This window comes from Prionailurus viverrinus, chromosome F1, assembly GCF_022837055.1.
Source record: "Prionailurus viverrinus isolate Anna chromosome F1, UM_Priviv_1.0, whole genome shotgun sequence".
Lineage (NCBI taxonomy): Eukaryota > Metazoa > Chordata > Mammalia > Carnivora > Felidae > Prionailurus > Prionailurus viverrinus.
In genome coordinates, this window is record NC_062577.1 from 39,223,614 (window position 1) to 39,247,128 (window position 23,515).

A 23,515-nucleotide genomic window follows, 5' to 3' on the forward strand; every position below is an offset into this window, starting at 1 on the left:
GGGGCGGGCAGGAGGCGGGGCGGGCAGGAGGCGGGGCGGGCAGGAGGCGGGGCCTGGCGAGGGTGGGGCTGGCGGGCTGAGTGGCTCTGCGCCCCACCCCTTTGCTCTCAGACTTGGTGGCTAAGGGCCCCAGGAACCTCCGGACTGACCCAAGATCCTTGAAGACCGCAGCTCCAGCCCTCCTTCCCCTCCCCAGCCTCCTATTCCCGCCACTTCGATCCGCTTACCCCGAACAAGAGGGGAGTCCTGTCAAATGTAGAACTACACCAAGTTGGGGGACTAGAAATCTGAGTCTGGAATACTAAACAGAAGGCTGTCTGACATTGAGCCAGTTGAGCAGGAAAGGCTGAAATTAATCATTTTAGAGTCACCTGAGTTTTTCAACAGGCTGAACTGCAACAGTATTGAACAGTCTGGCGGGGTCTTCTTTAGGAATGAGGAGTGTGGCATGGCAACTTCATTTCCCGGTCCCATTTGGTTTTGCATACAGCACCAGGCCTTCGGTACCACTCAGTAGCTTCCTATGGGTCCAAATCAAGCTTCTTGTCCTGATCTGGGTTCTCCTACCCTCAGGGTCAAAGACCTGGGCTTTGGAGGCAGACTGTACAGAATAAGAATCTTGCCTCCAGCACTTACTGGCTCTGTGACCTTAACTTTTCTGCAATTCCTCATCTATAAATGGATATATATTATCTTGTGTCTAGTCCATAGGGGTGTTGTGAGGCTTAAATGAGATGTGTAATGTGCCTAGTGTACTGTCTGTCAGAGCAAAATACTCGATAGATGTCAGCGACTATAATGGCTCAGAAGATAGCGCCAACAGTTAGGGTTTTAGAACTGAGCTCTGTTGGCAGCAAAATGGGACAAAGGGAGTCAGAAATAGACACTGACAGCCACTGGGGCTACACATTTGCCAAGATGGCTGTTCTTTCTCATACACAGTTTCCCAACCAGATTGACATTTGCGTTTGATTTCTTCTGAGGTCTCTTGCCTTTGCTTACAGACATCTTTTTATATTTTTACATGGTCTTATACATCTGTGTGTTTGTGCCCTAATCTCCTTATAAGTTCACTAGTCATATTGGACTAGGGACCACCCTAATGACCTCTTTAAAGACTCTATCTCCAAGGGAGCCTGGGTGGCTCATTCAGTTGAATGTCCAACTCTTGATTTTGGTTCAGGTCATGATCCCAGGGTCATAGGATTGAGCCCCATGTTGGGCTCCACGCTGAGCATGGAGCCTGCTTAAGATTCTCTCTCTGTCTCTCTCTCTCTCTCTCTCTCCCTCCTCCTCCTCCTTCTCCTCCTTCTCCCTCTGCCCCTCTCCCCTGCTCACACTCTTTCTCTCTCTCTCAAAAAAAAAAAAAAAAGAGTTAAAGACTAACTCCAAATACAGTTATATTCTGAGGCTACGGGCTAGGATTTCAGTATATGAATTTGAGGGGGGAGATGTGACACAATTCAGGCCATAATGGAGGGGTGCTATTTTAAATGCTATTGTTCTTAAAGTTTTGATTTCTACTTGTACTTTATTATACAGCAATAGGTTGATTTCTCTGTGTTGACCTTGTATTCTGTGATCTTGGTAAACTCATCCATTAGTTCTAAGAGGTTTATTTTGTTTGTTTTTGGTAGATTTCTTGGAATTTTCTATCAGACAATCATGTCATCTGTGAATAGGAATAGTTTAATTTTTTCCTTTCCAGTCCATATCCCTTTTCTTCGACTTGCCTTATTGCACAAACTAGCACTTCCAGTACGAGTACTGCCTCATTCCCATCTAAGGGAGAAAGCATTCAGTTTTTCACCAGGAAGTGTGATGTTAGCTGTAAGTGTGTGTGTTGTAGCTGCCCTTTATCGGGTTGAGGAAGTTCCCTTCTATTCCTAGGTTTCTCAGAGTTTTTATCTTGCATGGATACTGAAGTCTATCAAATGTTTTATTCTGCATCAATTGTTAGGATCATCTTTACACTATAATATAGTGGATTATGTTTTTGTTGTTGTTGTTGTTGTTAATACCGAGCCAGTGTTGCTTTCCTGGGAATAAGCCCCACTTGGTTCTGGTGTATCATTCTTCTTACACATTACTGTATTTGATTAATATTTTGTTGATAGTTTTCACAACCATATTCTTGAGAGATAGTGCTCTATAGCTTTCTCCTTTCTCTACTGTCTTTGTCTGGTTTACGTTGTAAATGCATTGTTTGAATCAGGATCCAAATAAAGTCCATCCATCGAGATTTGTTTGTCTCTTAGGTGTTTTTAAAGTGTAGATTTCCCCTCCATCTCTCTCTTGCCTTTTTTTCTCCCTTACAAATTTTATTTACTGAAAAATTGAGAAGGCTGCACTCCTGACCACTACAATAAGCTGCTTGTAGAAATTATTTGGGGCCCAGTGTCCAAAGGGCACAGCAATTTATGTTTATAGATAGTCCTGGGTGAAGTAATTCCTAGGGGTCCTACTGATAAGTAGGAGGGTGGGTAGTTGTTATCAGGGAGTTCTGTTTCTCCTCCTGAGATGGGGGGCTCTGTCTGGGTGGAAAGCTATAGTTCAGGATGGTAGAGGGAGCATCTCTTACTTTTAGAGTGTAGATCAAAGAAGGATATATGAGCATTTAGTGTGGGTATTGAAGTCAGGAGGTCAGGCGATGGATTTCAACAGGGGTGCTAACAAAAGTTTCTGAGGCAGGCAGGAGCAGCTGGATTATGAAGTGAGGGGGAATCCAAGAAATAGAAAGTGGGAAAAACGATCACAGAACACATTTGCTGAGTGCTTATCATGTTTCAGGCACTATTTCAGGCACTGGGGATATAGAATTCAACAAGACACAGACCAGCTTTAGGGGAATTAATAATCTGGGCCCCCAATCCATTAAAAAACCCCGAAAACCCCATTCTTGGCTCCCCATTGTTCTTAGAATAAACATCAGACATAGCCTCCAGACTCCCTAAAAGAAGTGGTCCCTCTCTAGCTTTTCTTCCTCACATGACGACAGACTCCATTTGCTTTCTTCCCTTCAGTGACCCTCTTTTCCATTTTCTTGAACAATCATGTTATTAGGGTCTTCGTAGTCTTTGCAAGTTCCATTCCTGTTGCCTGGAACATTCGTCTCCCATCCTTCCAACCACCCTTCACCTAGGTTTTTCTAACTTATTCGGAGATTGTTATAGGCACAGTTCTAAGATGGCTCCCAAGATTATCCCCGATAACCCAATCTCATTAGACATCCTGACTCTGCACTGCTTTTTTAAAAAAAAAAAAACACTTTTTTTTTAACATTTATTTATTTTTGAGACAGAGAGAGACAGAGCATGAACGGGGGAGGGGCAGAGAGAGAGGGAGACACAGAATCGGAAGCAGGCTCCAGGCTCTGAGCCATCAGCCCAGAGCCCAACGCGGGGCTCGAACCGCGAGATCGTGATCTGAACCGAAGTCGGACGCTCAACCGACTGAGCCACCCAGGCGCCCCTGCACTGCTTGTTGTTAGCACTTATCACAATGGTTATGTCTGAACCATCTTGTAGTCAGTTATTTTCTGTTTCCTGCCTAAAATTTCAGCTCCGTGGGGTAGGGACCGACATATTTCCAGCACCTTACGAAGTGTTGTCATACATTAGGGGTTCAATAAATATTTGGGGATTATACACTGTTCTGATATTACAGACAGCACAAGAAAGGAAAATTGTTTGCTCTGTATGAACATAAATATAAAATTCATAAATAAAATATTAGCAAATGATATCCAACAATTAATTAAAAAAATAAGCCACAATCATGTTGGGTTTACCTCAGGGATGGAAAGATAGGAAATCTCTATATAAAATTCTTTGCATTAACGGATTCATGGAAAATGATCACATGATCATATCATTAGTTGCCAAAACACATTTAATAAAGCTCAACCCCATAAGTTTTATAAAATTATTTTTAAGGCTTTTGAAAATGCTTTATTTATTTATTGTGAGAGAGAGAGGGAGAGAGGGAATGCGTGCATGAATGCGGGTGGAGGAGCAGAGAGAAAGGGACAGAGAGAATCTCGAGCAGGCTGCGTGCTGCTTGTTTGGTCCCATGAACCGTGAGATCATGACCTTAGCCGAAATCGAGAGTTGGGCGCCCAACCAACTGAGTCACACAGGAACCCCAAACCCATAATTCTTAGGAAGCTAGGAATAGATGAGAACTTTCTTAATTTGACAAAGATCATATACCAATAGTCTACTTCAAATATCATACTTTAGATACATTTCCTTTAGTCAGGAACAAAGCTAGAATATCTGTCATCAATGCTATTATTTAACATGGTATTGGAAATCCTTGCCCAGCAGTTGGCAACCTTTTTCTGTTGGGTTGAATAATAACTATTTTAGGACATACAGTCTGTGTTGCAATTATTCTACTGTGCTGTTGTAGCATGAAAGCAGTCATAGGTAATGCATGAATGAATGAAAGTGACTATGTTCCATTAAAACTTTATTTACAAAAACTGGCTGGGGTGCCTGGGTGGTTCGGTCAGTTAAGTGTCTGACTCTTGATTTCAGCCCAGGTGGTGATCCCAGGGTCGTGGGATTGAGCCTTGTGTCGGGCTTTGTGCTGACTGAACGTGAAGCCTGCTTAAGAGTCTCTCTCTCTCTCTCTCTCTCTCTCTCTCTTACTCCCTCTGCCCTTCTCCCCCCAGCTTGAGCACTCTCTGTCTCTGTCTCTGTCTCTCTCTCCCTAAATAACAAATAAATAACCAAAACAAAAAGAAAAACTTTATTTACAGAAACAGGTAATAGGAAATATTTGGCATGTAGGCCATAGTTTGCTAATCTCTGTTCCAGCCAGTGCAACAAGGTAAGAAGAACAGGTGAGGAATAAGAACAGAAAGTGACAAAATAGTCATTACTGGCATATAGTGCACGAGAGTTCAAGAGAATCAATGAGCTCACTATTATAAATAACAAGAAAATTCAAGATGATTTCTGGATATAAGATCAAACTAAAATATTAAATTCTCCACTACATTATAATTGATGAATATAAAATAAAATATTATAGTAATAGTTTAATATATTAATATCATTATAATATGTAATATATAATATATATTACATATAATAATATATAATATATGTTATATATAATATAGTATATATAACATATATAAAATATATTGTATAATATATCAATTATAATATATTATATTATATATTATACAATACTATAATATACTATATAGTATATATGTTATATATACTATATTATATATAATATTATATAACATATAATATAATATATATTAATGATATATATAATATATTAAACATAATTATTATATTATTATAATAATTATCATATAATACAATAATAGTAATATTATTATAATATTATGATATAACAATATAATAATATACCATAATATATATTATATTATATATAATATCATTAATATATAACATATACTATATTAATATAATATTAATATATTAATAGCAACAGAAAATATGGACTATGTAGGAATAAATGTAATGAAGGAGGTGCAAGGCCCTGATGAGAAAATTTCCAAACTTCCTAAAAAGGCATATAAAAAATTCTTTCCCATTTCAGTGGAGGGCAGCTCCATCTTTCCAGTCATTTGGTCAAACACTTTGGAGTTATTCTTACTGTTTTCTCAAACCCTAAAACCAATCATTCAGGAAGTTCTCTTGGATCAATTTTCAAAATACAGTAAAAACTTGGTTTGTGAGCATAATTCGTCCGGAAAACACGCTCGTAATCCAAAGCACTTGTGCATCAAAGCGAATTTTAAGAACCATTGGCTCAGTTGTGATCATGTGACCTTTGGCATCACGTACGACTCGTATGGCAAGGCATCGCTCAGTTTATCAAGTTAAAATTTATTAGAAATGTTTGCTCATCTTGCGGAACACTCGCAGAACAAGTCACTCGCAGTCCAAGGTTTTACTGTACGTTAAAAATATACCTGTTTCCAATTCTGTGTCTCCCTCTCTCTCTGCCCGTCCCCCGTTCATGCTCTGTCTCTCTCTGTCCCAAAAATAAATAAACGTTGAAAAAAAATTTTAAAAATAAATAAATAAATAAATAAATAAACGTTAAAAAAAAAAATATGACCACTTCCACTGCCACCACTCTGGTCTAAACCATCTTGTGCCTGCAGAAGCATCCTAATGAACCCAGTCTCCACTCTTGTTTCTCTATAATCTATTTGCTACATAGCAGCCAGAGTAATTCTTTTACAACTTTGGTCAGATCATGTCACTCTTTTACTCAAACCCCCGCAATCTCTTCTGCCTCACACTTATTTATTCTGTTCATTGCCTCTCCCACTTTAGTATATGTGCCCCAACGGCGGAGCCATCTTGGTCTGCTTACCGATGCGTCCTGAGTGCCTACAACAGTGCAAGCAATACAAGAGATAACGGCTAGCTCCAGGGAAAGCTTACACATGAAAGAAAATATAATCACGGATCGCTACTGTAAAATCAAGCCATCAAGCAATCCCTGAGCACAGTGTAGCTGCTAGGCTGTCTTGCCACACTTCCATAAATCCAGTTGCTAAGGAAACAAAGACGCCGTTATTACCCATGACACGGCAGGTAGCCTGGACTTCATGCTGCGATAATTCCCTTTGCTCCCTGCCCCCAGTTCTTCTTGGGAAGAACAGTGGATCTGTGTCACACCTGAGAAATGCTAATCTTAGGAAACTCTCAATCTTATAAGGGGACTGCTAGCAAACCTGACCAAACTTTGCCCCTCAGGGAGAGGTTATCTTTATTATCCTGCTGAGGAAACATCTTCTCAGAGGACAGAAGGTCTCTGCAGTGTCTCTGGAGTACTACATCTCTAAATCTCTCTCTCTCTCTCTCTCTCTCTCTCTCGTTACTGTCTTTTAAAACAAATCTGCCCTCTGCGGTGGTAGAAGACAGTAGCTCTAGGTTCTAAGCCTGTTTGCTGTACAAACATCCTTGAAAAGAGAGCCAGGGTTGTGTAGAAATGCCTTGGACAATTGCCTGCCACCGACTTGTTCAGCAGTGAATACTTGACAAAAGCATGAGAATGTGATCATCAAAAAAACTCTATTGGAAGAATGGGGGAAGGAGAAGGGCCTATTTGTGGAGTAGCATAAAAGGGCTAATCCCTTGGCTGTTATGGCAAGGAATTGTATACAAAACTAATCAAAAAATGGTAGTGTAAGTATATGGTGATACGGACTCAAACAAACACCGGAAGAACACTTAAGAGAGCTGAAAGTAGTTATGTCACGTTGCACTTGCTTGGTTTCCCTCCTACCTCTATAGCGACCCTTTCCCACTGACCCTTGGTGCCTCCCCTTCATCGACTCCACGTCTTCGTGTTGAAATGATCCAGGGCTCCGTCCTTGGAAACCTCGTGGCTTTATATGCTGACAAATTTCAAAATTTGCAACGAGGAGGTCATTAGCAATCTTGACAAAGAGCACCTTTGGTTGGGTGTAGGCACAAAATCCTGACTGGAGAGGGTTTGAGAAATTCATAGATTTATAAAGAATGGATATCCTCCCTTTGAGGATTCAGATCATCTTTCTATTACAAATCCCAAGTAAAACCTGATATTTAACAAAAGACACGCAGTTCAAATGTAAAGAATCGTAAAAAGTTACAAGAAATCCTAGCAGAAATTCCTTAAAACTTCACACTCATAGATTTTGTTTTTTATAGACATTTTTCTAGATAGATTTTACGCATGTCGTGACTTACTTACTGAACTAGTGGTTTTGCCTTTCGTGGATAAAACATTTTTTGTTTGCTCCTTCTGCTATGTGATAATTCTATTTTCTCCTTACGTGATTTGGACAATTTCGTCCAAAAATTTTGAAAAACTATTTAAAAGTTGTGACATCCTGTCATGTATGCTGCTGCTGATTCATTGAAAAGCTGGTTTCTCAACATCGGCGCTATTGACATTTTGGGTGGGATATGTCTGTGTGGTCGGGGCTGTTCTGTCTGTTGCGGTTTGCTTAGCAGCATCCTCGGCCTCTTTGTACGAGATGTCAGTCGCATCCCCCGTTGTGACAACCGGAAATATCTCCAGACATTGCCAAATGTCCCCCCTTGGGGGGGGGGTGAGGCCAAATCCCTCCAGGTGGAGGACCACGGTTGTAGAGAGGGTCAGAGAACAATGGAATTCAGGGAGGCTAGGAAGAAGGTACATATACAGTGAGGGTAGAGACAGATTGCAAGTGAAAAGATGGGGAAAAAAAACTAAAAAAAAAAAAAGTTAGATGCTCAACTGACTGAGCCACCCAGGCACCCCTCTAGTGTAATTTTTTTAATGTCTATTTTTATTTTTGAGAGAGAGGGAGGGTGTGGGGCAGAGAGAGAGAGAGAGAGGAGGACAGAGAATCCAAAGTGGGTGCCGTGCTGACAGCAGAGAGCCTGGCACAGGGTCAAACTCATGAACTGAACCGTGAGATCATGACCTGAACCTAAGTTTGACACTTAACCAACTGAGTCACTCAGGCACCAACCCCCTCCCCCCCCACCGCCCTTCTAGTGTAATTTTTAATAGTGTTTCCTTTCATTCTTAAAAGTGTCCCAGTTTGGATAATAAGTTACATGCTCATCCTACTCAGAAGGAGCAGGCCTTGATCAATTTCGGCTTTATTTCTGATCAGCCATGTCGGTTCCATTCCCAAACCCCACCTTTCCAGAATTCCCATTGTAATAACTCTCCTCTTCCTCATGCTGAGTCCAGACTTTGATCTGCCTGATCAGGAGCCAAGACTCTTGAGAGGCTAGCACAAGCAGTCGTATACAACTCAACTCCTCCACAGAATCTTCTTCATAAAATACCCTCTGGTCTAAATTTCCTTCCACCAGTGGACCTAGAAGGGTATAGCGGGTGCAGCCTCTGGAATTCTCCAAGGGATCATAGCCCAGCTCCACTTGCCCCTGCCGTAGCCAATATAGCCCTTTTTTGTCAGAACCTGTCAGGACCTCTATCCGGATGACTTTTTGTGGCTTCTCCAAAATCACTGTCAGGTAGTTGCCTCTTACAGGATTGAGAGTAGAGTAGCACTCTTTGTTCAGAGTATAAGCGTATTGTGGAATACCATTCATTTCTGCCATCATGTCTGTGAGGACGCTGGCAACGGGGTTGTCTGGTTCACCAAACACCTTCTCCTTCTCCACAGGAAAGCATGTGTCCTCAAACGCAGGATACTTGCCTATGTGGAAGAAGACTGAGGGACTGAAACGAATTGGAACACTCTGGGCCAAGAGAAGGCGGAATTCAGAGAGAAACAAGTAAATGGGAATATCCTTATGGAAAAGGAGAAAGAGAGAGGCCAGGCGGGAGAGGTCACTGGTGTGGAAAACTTTCCCAGAGAGGCTTAGGCTGGAGAACTCCAGGATCGCCCAAGGTAGTTCTTTCCAGGCTGATAATGCCCAATAGATGGTGGAAATAAATTTGGAAGTGCAGTAAACATAATCTTCCATCATCAGAAAGTATTCAGAGAGGTTGACAGCAAAGTTCATGAGGAGGGCATAATGGACTTTCTGCCTGGAATAATGCGCTTCACAGCGTGAGGTGCGACTAACATTATTCCTATCTCCTGGGAGAGGAGAGTCACCGAGACGACCGTGGATCACGAGCAGCTTCTGGGCCTCAATATGTGGTTTGAAGAGGTCTGAAATATTGGCAACTGTTCGTCTGAGCCATTCGGGGTCGGGATCTGACAGGTGGACCAGCACCACGATACAATTTAGCTCGTGTTCTGAGGAAGCTTGGAACAGGGACCGCAGAGTGTCCAAGAGGTAGCTCCCATTAGGGTGTTGCTCTGAGGAAATCCCTATGGTCAGCAGTTCTAGGGGTGGAGGGAGACAAGGGAGACTTTAGCTCTTCAAGATGGGGGAAAGGTTCCTAGGACTTCCTCTCAGGTCTCCCCTTAATGCCACACCTGTGACAAATTCATATTTCCCTTCCTTGGGAGAGTGTGGTCCAGAGGTGAGGATAATCTCTGGTTAGAAGTTGCCAAGTGGTTTTATTTGATCACAACTTTAAAAGGCTATCGGTGGAAACTTTATGAAAAACAAGCTTCTCTCTGATGGGGGAGGCTGCCATGTACCAAAGGTAAATTTGCTGGCTTGGCCAGTTGGCCAGGCCTTGACCTCAGAGTTATCTCAGCTACCTTGGATCAACCAGACCCCGATTGGAGGATCTCCAGGGACTCATGTAAACCCAAGGGTTCTGGCACCCTAGTGCGCAGCTAGTCAACATTCACCCTCCCCTTTCTCCCTCTGCTCAGTGCTTTTTTTTTTTTTTTAATTTTTTTTTCAACGTTTATTTATTTTTGGGACAGAGAGAGACAGAGCATGAACGGGGGAGGGGCAGAGAGAGAGGGAGACACAGAATCGGAAACAGGCTCCAGGCTCTGAGCCATCAGCCCAGAGCCCGACGCGGGGCTCGAACTCACGGACCTCGAGATCGTGACCTGGCTGAAGTCGGATGCTTAACCGACTGCGCCACCCAGGCGCCCCTCTGCTCAGTGCTTTTGACCATAGCTCCCTCTGGGTCCTCTCTCATCATGTCTTCCCCTCCCTGGGGAGCTATGAATGAGCTTCGCTATGGGGTGGCTCCTTAACGGGTCACTATGGACTTCTCAACTTGTTAGTCATTCAAGGGGGTGGCCAGTGGGAAGAAAGTACGCTCAGAATTATGATCTACAGCACATTTCAGAGCTTGGTCCTCCCTCAGAGCAACCTGCTTCTCTACCAGACACGAGCTCACGTTCCCTTTTTACCCACCTTCCTTTTTCTTTTCTTTCCTTTTCTTTTTTTTTAAGTTTATTTATTTTGAGAGAGAGACAGACAGACAGGGAGAGAGGGAGAGAGAGAGAGACAGAGAGAGACAGAGAGACAGAGAGCATCCCAAGCAGGCTCTGCACTGTCAGTGCAGAGCCTGATGCAGGACTCAATCCCATGAACCGTGAGATCGTGACCTGAGCCGAAATCAAGAGTTGGAAGCGCAACTGACTAAGCCACCCAGGCGCCCCTCCCGTCCCCTGCCCCCCTCCCCCCCCCCCCCCCCCCCCCGGCAATCTTCCTTTTTCTTGTTGGAATACCTTGTCTGACTTTCTCCTAGTCTCACCACTCCCTCCCCTATACTCACTCTTTTCCTGGGGAGGGGATCCAGCCAGCAATTTGTACTTGGCCTGTTGGAGTAAAGGGGAGGCTTTCTGCATGTCCTTGAAGTTCTCTAGATGGTTTCTGCTCTTAGAGATCATTTGGTCCTGATTGAGCTGCCACAGTATTTTCTTCTTTTCCTCCTGCTGAGGATAAGATGAGCATCAGCCCTGATATTCATCCCTAGACTCCTGGAGGCAAATAAGGGGCAGATCCCCCTTTTAGGACAGGCGCGGCAAGCCCCAGGATCTGGTCACCGGGAGCCCAAGTGTTAGGACTCAGCTGACTGTTATCCCCACCTCGCCATGTGAACACACAGGACTTTCCAGAAGGAGTGGTGGGCCCTGGAGTCAGATAGGAAGTAAGAATGCCTATAGGAAGATCATAGGCTTATGCAGAGTAAGGACTTGCCTGCCCTACCCTGCCCCACATCTAATTTCTCCTACCATTATCAGGCTGGCAAAAAGTCCTCTAACTTGGCTTAGACTGTGGCAGGTGCTGAAGACCAATGCCTGGTCCTGTCCTTCACGAAGTTATCCACAGTGCCTCAACTCCACTCTGACAATGCACACATTTCTGAACCATTTCCCCACATCACTTATGTTTTTCTCTAGATGGTTTGAGGCATTAAGGAAAAACATAGACTTCCAAAACCTGAGCATTTGGTTTTCTCTGCTTGCAGCTGTTGTACATGTGGGAGAAGTTATTTTAGGGCTTTGTGTCTCAATCGCTTCGTAAGAGAAATGGGACGAATAACATCTCTCACTCGAGACTCTGGTGAGGAAAGTGGCCAGCACCCAGGCAGTCCTCATCACATGCAGGTCCTGCCAGTCAGCCTGGTTTTCTAGAAGTATCTGTGCATTGCTCTCTCTGCACTTAAACTGCCCTCTCTTCCTCCTTGCCTTTATTCAAGTCTTCTCCATCTTTCAAGGCTGGCTCAGTATTTATCTTTTCTCTGACACTCTCCTGATTCTTCAAGTGCCCTCTTCTTAGAACTTCTATGATGATAACTAGAGAGTTTGGATAACTGGAAACCCATCCCCTCCCACCGAAGGATTGACAAACAGTCCAGTCTCAGCCTCTGGTTCTTACCAATGATAAGTTATATGTAAGATGCTCTTCATTATTCTCTTGGAGGAAGAAGCTCAGGAAGATTAAGGACACAACAACTATGATATATTTCCACAGGCAATGACGCATGGTGCTGGGGCCTGGAGGAGCTCTGCAAAGAAATGTGAGCGGGATATGAATCTTAAGTGCTTCCAGCTTGCAGAAGCAGAAGGATGTCCTCCTCCTACCAGGAAGCCTCCCACATCCTTTCCCCCTTCCCTCCGCCTGGACACCACTGCCGAATTATTTCCATAGTCTTTTCTCCACGCACTTCAACCCTCCCTCCTACTTGTAGCCATCTATGGAGAGACAAAGGTCAAGGAGTTTGATTCTCTTCCACTTCTACCATCTTCACCTCCTGTCTGGGTTTCCAGGTAAAATTGGAGGAGCTTCTTTTGTTTATCCACTCTTGGAGTAGAGACCCAACCACAGCGGACGCGTTGCCAAGAAGAGGAAATCAAGGGTTAGGCATTAATCATATTTTTCCCTAAACTCTGAATTCAAGTCAAAGACTCTACTTGGATGTTATTGATCAATAAATAACTGTTTATTATTGTCTTGTCTGTTAGGTCCCTGTTTACTTTTGTGCCTGATCATTTCCAGGATTACGTTAGGCAGATTATGATGTTGCTCAACTCAGAGGGACCAAGAGAAACTCTTGTTGGTATATCTTCCCCCCCATCCTGGACTGGTAAGTAGGTTGGAAACTAAAAGTGACCGGAAATTTCTAATCACGTGAAAGTCTTTACCATGTTTGGAGTGCTATGTCCTTCAGAGTCTTTTTGTTTAACAGAAGATGAGGGCTGGAATTTCTCTGAAATCAAAGAGAAAAAACTTTAATGTTTTTATGCATGCAGGATAGGGTCCCAGAGTGGCTCTTCTGAGGTAGCAGAAACTAGTCACCCCTCCCAGGAAACCCTGCTTGACAACCATTGTCCACCCTGAATGGGGGGCTGGTTACCACTCCAGCCTCACATCGAGCACCTGTTTCTGGATAAGGTGAGGCTGAAGTTAAAAAAATTTTTTTTTAACATTTATTCATTTCAGAGAGACAGAGAGAGAGACAGAGCATGAGCAGGGGAGGGGCAGAGAGAGAGAGAGGGAGACACAGAATCAGAAGCAGGCTCCAGGCTCCGAGCTCTCAGCCCAGGGCCAAACGCGGGGCTTGAACTCATGAACCATGAGATCATGAACTGAGCCAAAGTCAGACACTTAGCCGACAGCCACCCAGGTGCCCCAAAATGCAACTGATTTTTGTGTGTTGACTTTGTATCCTGCTTTTTAACTGAAATAGTTTATTAGTTCTGACAGATTTTGTTTATTTGTGAGGAATCTTTAGTATTTTCTACCTGTAAGAAATATCACCTGCAAACAGAAAATTTTACTTCTCCCTTTCCAATTTTGGATGTCTTTTATTTCTTTCTCTTGCCTAAGTGCTCTTGCTAGAACTTCCAATAGTATGTTGAGTAGAAGTGATGAGGTGTAAGCATTTTTAGCTATAAACTTTCCCCTTAGAGTCACTTTCAATGTGTCCCATAAATTTTGGTATATTGTTTTTTTAAATTTTCATTCATTTAAATATTTTCTAATTTCCTTTGTGATTTCCTTTTTGATCCATAGATTAAAAGTGTGTTATTTAGGGGACCCTGGATGGCTCAGTCGGTTAAGCATGTGACTCTTGATTTCAGCTCAGGTCATGGTCTCGTGGTTCTTGGGATCAACCCCCTTGTTGGCCTTGTGCTGACAGCGCAGAGCCTGCTTGGGATTTTCTCTCTCCTTCTCTCTCTCTTTTTTAAAAAAATTTATTTTCAATGTTTATTTATTTTTGAGAGACAGAGACAGAGTGTGAGCGGGGGAGGGGCAGAGAGAGAAGGAGACACAGAATCCGAAGCAGGCTCCAGGCTCTGAGCTGTCAGCACAGAGACAGATGTGGGGCTTGAACTCATGAACCATGAGATCATGACCTGAGCTGAGGTCGGACACTTAACCGACTGAGCCACCCAGGTGCCCCTCTCTCTCCTCTCTTTGCCCTTCTCCCTCCTCACATGTGGTCTCTCTCAAAAAAAAAAAAAAAAAGTTTTTTTAAGTGTGCTATTTAATTCCCCCAATTTTGTGAAATGTCCAGTTTTCCTTTTATTATTGATTGCTAACTTTATCCTATTTTGGTAAAAGAACATACTTTGAACGATATCTATTTTTTTTTTTTTTTTTACAAAATGCATTGAAGCTTAATCTGTGGCCTGACATATGGGATATCCTGCGATATATGCACTTGAGAAGAATGTGTATTCTCTTCTTGGGTAAAGTGCTCTGAAATGCCTGCTAAATCTAGTTGGTTTATTGTGCAGTTTAAGTCCTCTATTTCCTTATTTATTTTATGTTTGGTTGTCCTGTTCATCATTGTCAGTAGCGTACTGAATTGTTTAAATATTATTGTATTTCTCCCTTTAATTCCATCCGTTTTTGCTGCTTATATTTTGAGACTTGCTATTAGGTATGTAAGTGTTCATGACTGTTGTATCTCTTTGCTGTGTTGAACACTTATTAACGAACACTTATAGTGTCCTTCTTTGTCCCTTGTAAAGTTTTTTGATTTAATGTCTACTTTGTTTGTTATTAGTTCAGCTACCCCTTCTCTTTTGCTTACTATACGCATGGAATTTTTTTCCCCATCTCTTCACTTGCAATCTGTTAGTTTCTTTGGATTTAAAGTGAATCTTCCATAGATAGCACATAGTTGGATCCGATTTATAAGTCAATTCTGCCAATCTCTGGATTGGAGAGCTTAATCAGTTTGCATTTAAAGTAATTACTCCTAAGGAGACTCTTACTTCTGACATTTTGCTGTGTGTTTTTTATAGTATTTTTGTCCCTTATTTCCTGTATTACCATCTACTTTTGTGTCTAGTTGGATTTTTTTTTTTTTTAATTTTTTTTTTCAACATTTATTTATTTTTGGGACAGAGAGAGACAGAGCATGAACGGGGGAGGAGCAGAGAGAGAGGGAGACACAGAATCGGAAACAGGCTCCAGGCTCTGAGCCATCAGCCCAGAGCCTGATGCGGGGCTCGAACTCACGGGCCGCGAGATCGTGACCTGGCTGAAGTCGGACGCTTAACCGACTGCGCCACTCAGGCGCCCCTAGTTGGATTTTTTTAATAGCAAAATGTTTTAATTAGCTTCTCATTTCCTTTTGTGTATATTTGATAGGTCTTTTCTTTGTGGTTGCCATGGGGGATTATACTTAACACCCTAAACTTATAACTCTTTAATTTGAAGTTATACTCGTTTAACTTCAGTAACACAGAAACTGCTCCTTTACAGTTCCACTCTCCCCGCTTTTGGTTGTTTTTGTCACAAAATTACATCTTTATACATTGTGTGCCGTGAACTAAGACTTCTTTTAAAAAAAATTTTTTTTTTAATGTTTATTTATTTATTTATTTTTTAATTTTTTTTCAACGTTTATTTATTTTTGGGACAGAGAGAGACAGAGCATGAACGGGGGAGGGGCAGAGAGAGAGGGAGACACAGAATCGGAAACAGGCTCCAGGCTCTGAGCCATCAGCCCAGAGCCCGACGCGGGGCTCGAACTCACGGACCGCGAGATCGTGACCTGGCTGAAGTCGGACGCTCAACTGACTGCGCCACCCAGGCGCCCCTAATACTTCTTTTTAAATGCACTACTCTCTAATAGAAGTTAGCTACTTCTAGTTACCTACTAGTTATCTAGTGGAAGATAAGATTTAGAGCTACAAACCAAAGTTAAAGTCATACTAGCTTTTACACTAATAGTTTTTCTTTAAATATATTAGTCTCTTAAGTCATGTAGAAGACAAAAAGTATAATGAAAAACCATTGTTACAATAATACTAGCTTTCATAATTGCCTGTATATTTACCTTTATTGAGATCTTTATTTCTCCATATGGCTTTGAGTTACTGTCTCATGTTCTTTCATTTCAGGCTCAATGCTTCCTTGAGCATTTCCTGTGGGGCAGGTCCATTGGTTATAGATTCCTTTGGCTTTTATCTAGTAATATCTTAATTCCTCCCTCCTTTTTGGACAGTTTTGCTGGATAACGGATTCTTCATTGACAATTGTTTTCCTTTTAGTACTTTGAACATGTTGGCCCACTGTCTTCTTGCCCCCAAAAGATTTTGATTAGAAAGGTGTTAATAATTTTATTGAGGTTTGCATGTATGTGGTGATTTGCTTCTCTCTTGCTGCTTTCAAGATTCTCTCTCTGGTTTTGACTTTTGAAAGTTTGATTATAATGTGTTTTGGTGTGAGTCTTTTTGAGTTCATCTTACTTGGAGTTTCGAACTTCTTGGATGTTTATAGCCATCAAGCTTGAGATGATTTCAGCCATTATTTCTTCAAATATCCTCTCTGCTCTTTTCTGTCTCTTCTTCTGAGTCTCCCACAGTGCTTATGTTGGTCTGCTTTCTGAGCTGAGATATCCATTTGCTGCCCTCAGACATCGACATGCCTGGTTCTCAGGCCTTTGGACTCAGACTGTGATTACATCATCAACTACTCTGGTTCCTGGGCCTTCGAGTTTGGACTGGAACCACACCACTAGCTTTCCTGACCCTCCAGTTTGTAGACAGCAAGTTATTGAATTCTCAACCTCCACTCCATAACTGTGTGAGCTAATCTCTCATAATAATCTCTTTCTCTCTCTCTCTCTCTCTTCTCTCTCTCTCTCTTCTCTTATTGACTTTGTTTCTCTGGAGAACCCAGACTAACACAGGCACTTATTATGGATCTAAGGTTATTAATGCAATCAAGTCAGATCCAGGAGATAATCTCCCTTTCTGACTTGAGACTTCCATTCCCTCAAGGCTTTTGACAACACATACACACATTTTCATATATATAAAAGTTTCAACCACAACACGTCAAAGTCCTCACCTTTACTGGACGTGTAGTTCTGAGGCTTTTTTTGGAGGGGTGGTGCAGAAGAACTCAGCTTCACAACTCCTGAGACTTCAAGGTTTTCTCCAAAGTCAAGAAGGAAATACAATATTTGTGGGAGCTAGATGAGGCCAGAATGTGCATCCTCTAAGGCAAGGCAAAGTTGGTCACTGCTTTCAGGTGACATTCTACCTACAACTATTGTCTTCTCTGAATGGGACCTGTTTACCTTTCCAACTTCACACGAAACACCAGCTCCTTGGTAAGGGTTGCAGGGAAATGGTGAGGAAGTTTTGACATCAGTGTCCTGGGATTCTGACCTAGATCCAGGACTGTGGACTGGGCCACATTTTTCTCCAAATAGGAATCATTTTTTATTGATATTTTCTCCAAATTCAAATCAATATATGTTTCATGTAAAACATTGGATCAATTACAAAAAAAAAAGAATAAAAATTACTCCAAATCCCAATGGCAGGAGATAATCTTTGGTTAGCACCTGGTGAACATCTGGAATCAAAATGAGAAGAGCAGATTGGAATCTGGCTTTATGGCAACAGAGGTCAAGTCACTCGGAAGCTCCCCAAGAAAGTCCTTTGGGCAACATGACTTACCAAGTGTGGCAATCTCGTAGAGAGTTTAGGGAAGAAGTAAATCTATCTCCACAAATTTACCAATTTCAGTTTCCTTGGGTGATTTTCAATTCCCACTTATTCCAGACATGCTGTCTCTTTCCCTGAAAATCTCCTTCCACTTTATCTTGTCATCTTCCTTGTCATCATTAAGAATTAATGTCCCAAGTCTGTCTTTCCAACCTCCAGCTCCCCCCCCCCCCTTTTTGGATTGCTCTGAACAAAACATACACTTAGTCACTATCTAAGAAAAATTAATGCCAATAGAATACTATCACTTTTATAAGTCCAGGATTACAGTGTTCTCTTTTAAGAATATCTCTCCAAAGGAACTAGGTCTGCATTAAGAACCAGCTTTTATTTTGTGATGATGTTGCTTTGATAAAGCCATTTGCTTAAAAATGGGATTCCCTCTTTCCTTCCCCTCTTCTTCTTTTTTATTCAGCATCCCCATTCTTCCTTCCCCTCTTTTTTTTTTTGATTCAGCCTCCCCATTCTCTTGGCTTCTTAATCTATGTTATCCCCTTTATATTCTTTTGTTTCTTCTCCCTAGCCAAAGACCATTTTAAAAGAATGATGTTGAGGGGCACCTGGTTTGCTCAGTCTATACAGCATGCAACTCTTGATCTCAGGGTCATGTGCTTGAGCCACATGCTGGGTATATAGACTACTTAAAAAAAAAAAAAAAGAAAGAAAAGATTATGTTAAGAATAATGGGCATAAGGAGCCACAGGCAGAGTGTTATCTCAGCAGGAGGAGGCTGTGGCCAAGGCCTGCTGTGTAGGTACAGACTGGGCATGGCTGTGGCCTGGGCCCACAATGCAGGCTCATGGGTGGCACCCCTGGAAGCCTCTTCAACATGCCCTCAATGCTGGTGGGGCTTTATGGGGCCTAGCAAGGGCTCAGGCCAAGGGCAAGGCAGGATACTGGTAGGTACCACTGTCTTCCTTAGAAGAAGCAAAACACATCTATCTGCTCTGTTGCAGGACTGATGCTGTGGTTGGATATTTAGAGGACATTATCATCGACCAAGAGTTCTACGAGTCGCAGGGAAAGTCCATGGACAAATACTATCAGGAATTTGAATACAGGAATTATAAAATTGCTTATGCTGCTTATATTTTAACAAAACATATTTACTTAGTAGAAAAGCATATGAAAGAACAGCTGCTGGAGCTTTCCTGGATTTAACTTGGTGACTTTCACATTACAGCCCACAAAGATGAAATGATTGGTAACGCATTTGACAGGCTGCTCCCGTTTATGGATTCTCTGTCTTTCAAAGAAATGTTTCTGAACTACAAAGCAGAAAAGGGAGGTACAGGAAACAACCAGTGGGTTAGTGGCTACTTCATGGTGAACATTATCTTTCTGTCATCCAGAGCACTGCAACACTAGCTTTCACCTCCAGCCAATGGGATTGCTTTGGACACTACCCAATAGGTTGGGAGAGGTTAACAATGACAGAAGAATAGGTCTTAGGAAACCTGAATTTGTTTGTGCCTGCTCATTAATGTTAAGTATCAATGAATAATAAAACAAATCCAGAAGATTTCATGTTATTAAGACAATACTCCCAAATTGATAGGCAGATTTAATACAGTCCCCATCAAAATTCCAAGATAAAACAACTCTGTTTCTCTCTCTAGGCTACTCACAACATTTCACTTCTGACACCAGATGTATGGGTTTTTCCACAACAAGCAATTTAACTCAATTCTGATACTATCTACTTGGAGTTAATATCAGATCCTGCAGGTTAAGGGCTCAGTTCCACAAGACTGCTTCCCACTTCAGATGCCAACTGCAAGTTTGGGCCTCTGGTATTTCTGACCAATAGGCTATAAATTGGGGATTCTCACAATCCCATCTTTGGATTTGGTAATTTGCTAGAGTGGCTCACAGAATTCAGGGAAACACATTTGTCAGTTTCTTATATCATAAAGAATACAAATGAATACCCAGATGAAGAGGTACATAAGGCATGATCTGGAAGGGTCCCAAAGGTAGGAGCTTCAGTTCTTATAAAGTTGGAGTGTGCCACTCTCCTGGCATGTGGATGTATTCACCAACATGGAAGCTCTCCAAACCCCTTACTTTAGTGATTTTTATGGAGGCTTCATCATGTAGGCATGATCAATTATTAACTCCATCTCTAGCCCCACCTCCCTCCCTGGAGGATGGAGAGGGTGTAAGACTGAAAGTTCCAAGCTTCTAATCATGGCTTGGTCTTTCTGGTGACTAGCCCCCATCCAGGAGCCCATCAAGAGTTGGCTCATTAGAACAAAAGATACTCCTATCACTCAGGAGATTATAAATGTTTTGGGAGCTCTGTGTCAGGAATTGGGGGCATGTCTATGTCTATGTCTATGTCTATGTCTATGTCTATGTCTATATCTATATCTATCTATATCATATCTATTACTATATACCCATATCTATATCTATATGATTTCACAATTCCAACTGTTTTTTTTCTTCTTCAAGAAATTGATGAGCTGATCCTAAAATTTACATGGAAATGTAAAGGACCCAGAATAGCCAAAACAATCTGGAAAAAACCCATAAAACACCATCAGACAAAGTTAGGGGACTCACATTTCCTGATTTCAAAATTTAACTACAAAGCTACAGTAATTAAGACAGTGTGATCGTGGCATTAATGACACACAGATCAATGGAATAGAAGAAAGTTCAGAAATTGCCAAGATAATAAAATGGGAGAAAGAATAGTTTTTTTTTCAACAAAGCGTGTTGAAACTGAATATCCATATGCAAAAGAATGAAGTTAGACTACTACTCCACAAAGACTGACTCAAAATAGATAAAGAACTAAGTTTATAAGACTCTTGGAAGAAAACATAGATATAAACCTTCATAATCTTGAATTAGGCAATGGTGTCTGAGACATGACAACAAAAATATAAGCAATCAAAGAAAAGTAATGAATTGGACTTCTTCAAAATTAAAAACCTTTGTGCTTCAATGGATACTAAGGAGAAAGTGAAAAAGACAAGCCACAGAATGAGAGAATATCTGCAAATCATATATCTGATAAAGGACTAGTATAAATTGTTACAATAAAAAATTGTTACAATAAAATGCCTATATATAAAATTGTTACAATAAAATGACAAACAACCCATTTATGAACCGGCAAAGTATTTGAATAGACATTTTACCAAAGTAGATATACAAATGGCTAATAAGCACATGAAAATATGCTCAATATCATTAGTCAATAGGGAAATGAAAATCAAAACCACAATGACATACTATGTCATACCTACTAGAATGGCCATAATAAAAAAGACAGACAATGACAAGTGTTGGTGAGGATGTGGAGAAGTTGGAACCCTCATACATTGTTGGTGGGAATGTAAACTGGTATGACTGTTTTGGAAAACAGTTTTACAGTTCCTCAAAAAGTTAAATATAAAGTTATTATATGACATGGCAATTCCACTCCAAGGTGTGTACCTAAGAGAAATGGAAATATATGTCCACACAAAAATTTGTACATGAATATTCAAATAAGCATTATTCGAAATAGCCTAAAAGTGGAACCAATCCAAATGTCCGTCAATTGATAAACAGATAAATAAAACATGATATTCCATACTATGGAATGTTAGTCAGACATTGAAAGGAATGGAGTGCTTACACATGCTATAGCATGTATGAACCTTGAAAACATCATGCTAAGTGAAAGAAGGCAGACATAAAAGGCCACATATTGTATGATTTCATTTATATGAAACATCCAGAATAGCGGATCTATGGAGACAGAAAGTAGATTACAGGTTGCTAGCAATTTGGGAGAGGGGGAATAGGGAAACTTGATAATGAAAACTGGGAGAAATAAGCCTGTAGTGGTCCCTCGGATCGATGTGATGCTTCAAACATAATATTGGAGGAAAAGATTAACTAGAACTGTACAATAAACAATACAGCTCTAAGAAAAACCTCTATTGAAATGTCTCTCTGGGGAGGCGGTTGATTTATGTTGCTGAAGCCAAGCAGCTGGGAACGCCTGGCCCGCTCAGGGTGGACAGCCACCTGCTTCTTTTGCTGGTACTTCTCCGCTTTCTCAGAGACCATGACCACCTGCTATGGGTCTAATCAGATTCTTTGTGCTTGCTCAACCATAGATTACTCCCGCTACGTGCTTAAACAAGTTCTGTTTTCCTCCTAAGAATACTCCTTAAACAGTATAATAAATTGTGATGTCTATTGATGATTGATGTGGTTTTCTCAATTAATATGAGAATGAGGAGTTGCTCGGGGCGACCGTCTTTCCAAACTGTCGTCCCCTGCTCCCTTTCTCTTGCAGCTGACTTCTTTGTACCTCATTCTTCTCCCAAACGCCCTGAAGAAAATGGCATAAACCCACTGACTCAACCAAAGGAGGGACGTGGAGATTAGGCACACAGTGAAGCAAGGCTTTGATCAACTTTCTTGCAAGAGTGGGTGTCTGACGGGACAGGCACACTCGGGGCAGTTACAGCAGACAATTTATCTCCTAGTGTGCAAGTCCCTCCCCTGATTCCTCATTGGCTGAGTAATACAGAGGTTACAGCCTTACCCAGACATCGCCTATGCCCATGTAAGGCAAAAGCGGTTTGATTGGTACAAATGTACATTTTCTGGGGTGAGGCAGAGACTTTCAGTCCCTCCTTTGGTGCATGCTCATTGCAAAGCCCATGAAAATAAGCCCGTGAAATGGAGAGGGGAGGAAGACCAGGAAGTGAAGTGTCTAAGAGTTTGGGACTCCATTATGGGGGGTGGTTCATATATATTTCCAATAGATTGTAAACCTACTGTTAACTAGACAGTGCAGCTTTTATTTGGTATTTCTGAAAACGAATCATCTCCCTTCTCACAAAACAGTTTCTTTTGGGGGGTGATTAAAATGTTCTGGAATTAGATACTGGTGATGGTTGCACAACTTTGTGAATATGCTAAAAAATACTGAATTGTACACTTTAAAAGGGTGATTTTTATGGTGCATGAATTGTATCTAAATTAAAAAAAAAAACCCTAAGGGCCTGAAAACAAAATTACCTGACTCTTCAGGGACTGCTGTTTCTTCTAAAATATATTCTTATATTCAGTAACTCTAGTATTCCTCCCAGAGTAAATACCTGTCCCAGGTGTTTCTGAGTCAAGCTACTCCAGAGTACGTTGATGTTGAACATTCCACCTGGGACCCCCTTCCCTCAGCACACATACTGAACCCTCTCTTCCAAATACCAGAGACAGGATTTGCACAAATCTTTTGTGTGTTCACAGCTCTTTCACTTGGGCAAGCATTTCCGTTTTTCCGCCCCAGAGGCTCAGCTATGCGGTGATTTTGAGTGTTTGGGAGTGTTTCTCTAAGGTGTTACTCAAACTAGCTGCCCCTTCTTAAGTTTTATGAAGATCCTATTTTCTGCCCACCATTCTAAGACAGTCACAGCTGGTTTTGGCTGTAGGAATCATTTGAAAGAGATGTTCTTTGCCTAAAAGATAGATGTAAAACTCAACTCCTAGGCTTATGTGTGCAGTCCTTTTTCCTAAAAGGACCATATCTTCTGCTGATCCTGATGTAGTTCCACTGTTTGTACGAGAAACCTCTTTCTTAAAAAAGCACTATTTTTGAAAAGTATTTTTGATCAATATTCACGTTAACTTAGTGGGTTTAATCTT

General features: G+C 41.5%; 1 protein-coding gene across 8 annotated transcripts in view; it reads right to left on the reverse strand.

Annotated features, from left to right (window-relative positions):
* Positions 1-8,541: 8,541 nt before the first annotated feature.
* Positions 8,542-23,515, reverse strand: part of LOC125155677 (alpha-1,3-mannosyl-glycoprotein 4-beta-N-acetylglucosaminyltransferase-like protein MGAT4E) — a 31,963-nt gene continuing 16,989 nt past the window's right edge. For 3 of the 8 annotated variants that reach the window (XM_047841182.1, XM_047841181.1, XM_047841178.1), the window contains exons 3-7: positions 13,025-13,089; positions 12,565-12,683; positions 12,258-12,387; positions 11,152-11,311; positions 8,542-9,847 (exon numbers count right to left, since the gene is read on the reverse strand). In XM_047841182.1, the coding sequence (XP_047697138.1) occupies positions 8,643-9,847; positions 11,152-11,311; positions 12,258-12,365 (1,473 nt within the window). In that variant the 5' untranslated portion in view covers positions 12,366-12,387; positions 12,565-12,683; positions 13,025-13,089 and the 3' untranslated portion in view covers positions 8,542-8,642. Of the gene's footprint in view, positions 9,848-11,151; positions 11,312-12,257; positions 12,388-12,546; positions 12,684-13,024; positions 13,090-16,176; positions 16,265-17,192; positions 17,843-23,515 lie in introns of those variants that run through there. The other 5 variants (XM_047841184.1, XM_047841180.1, XM_047841185.1 and 2 more) reach the window with 5 other exon arrangements.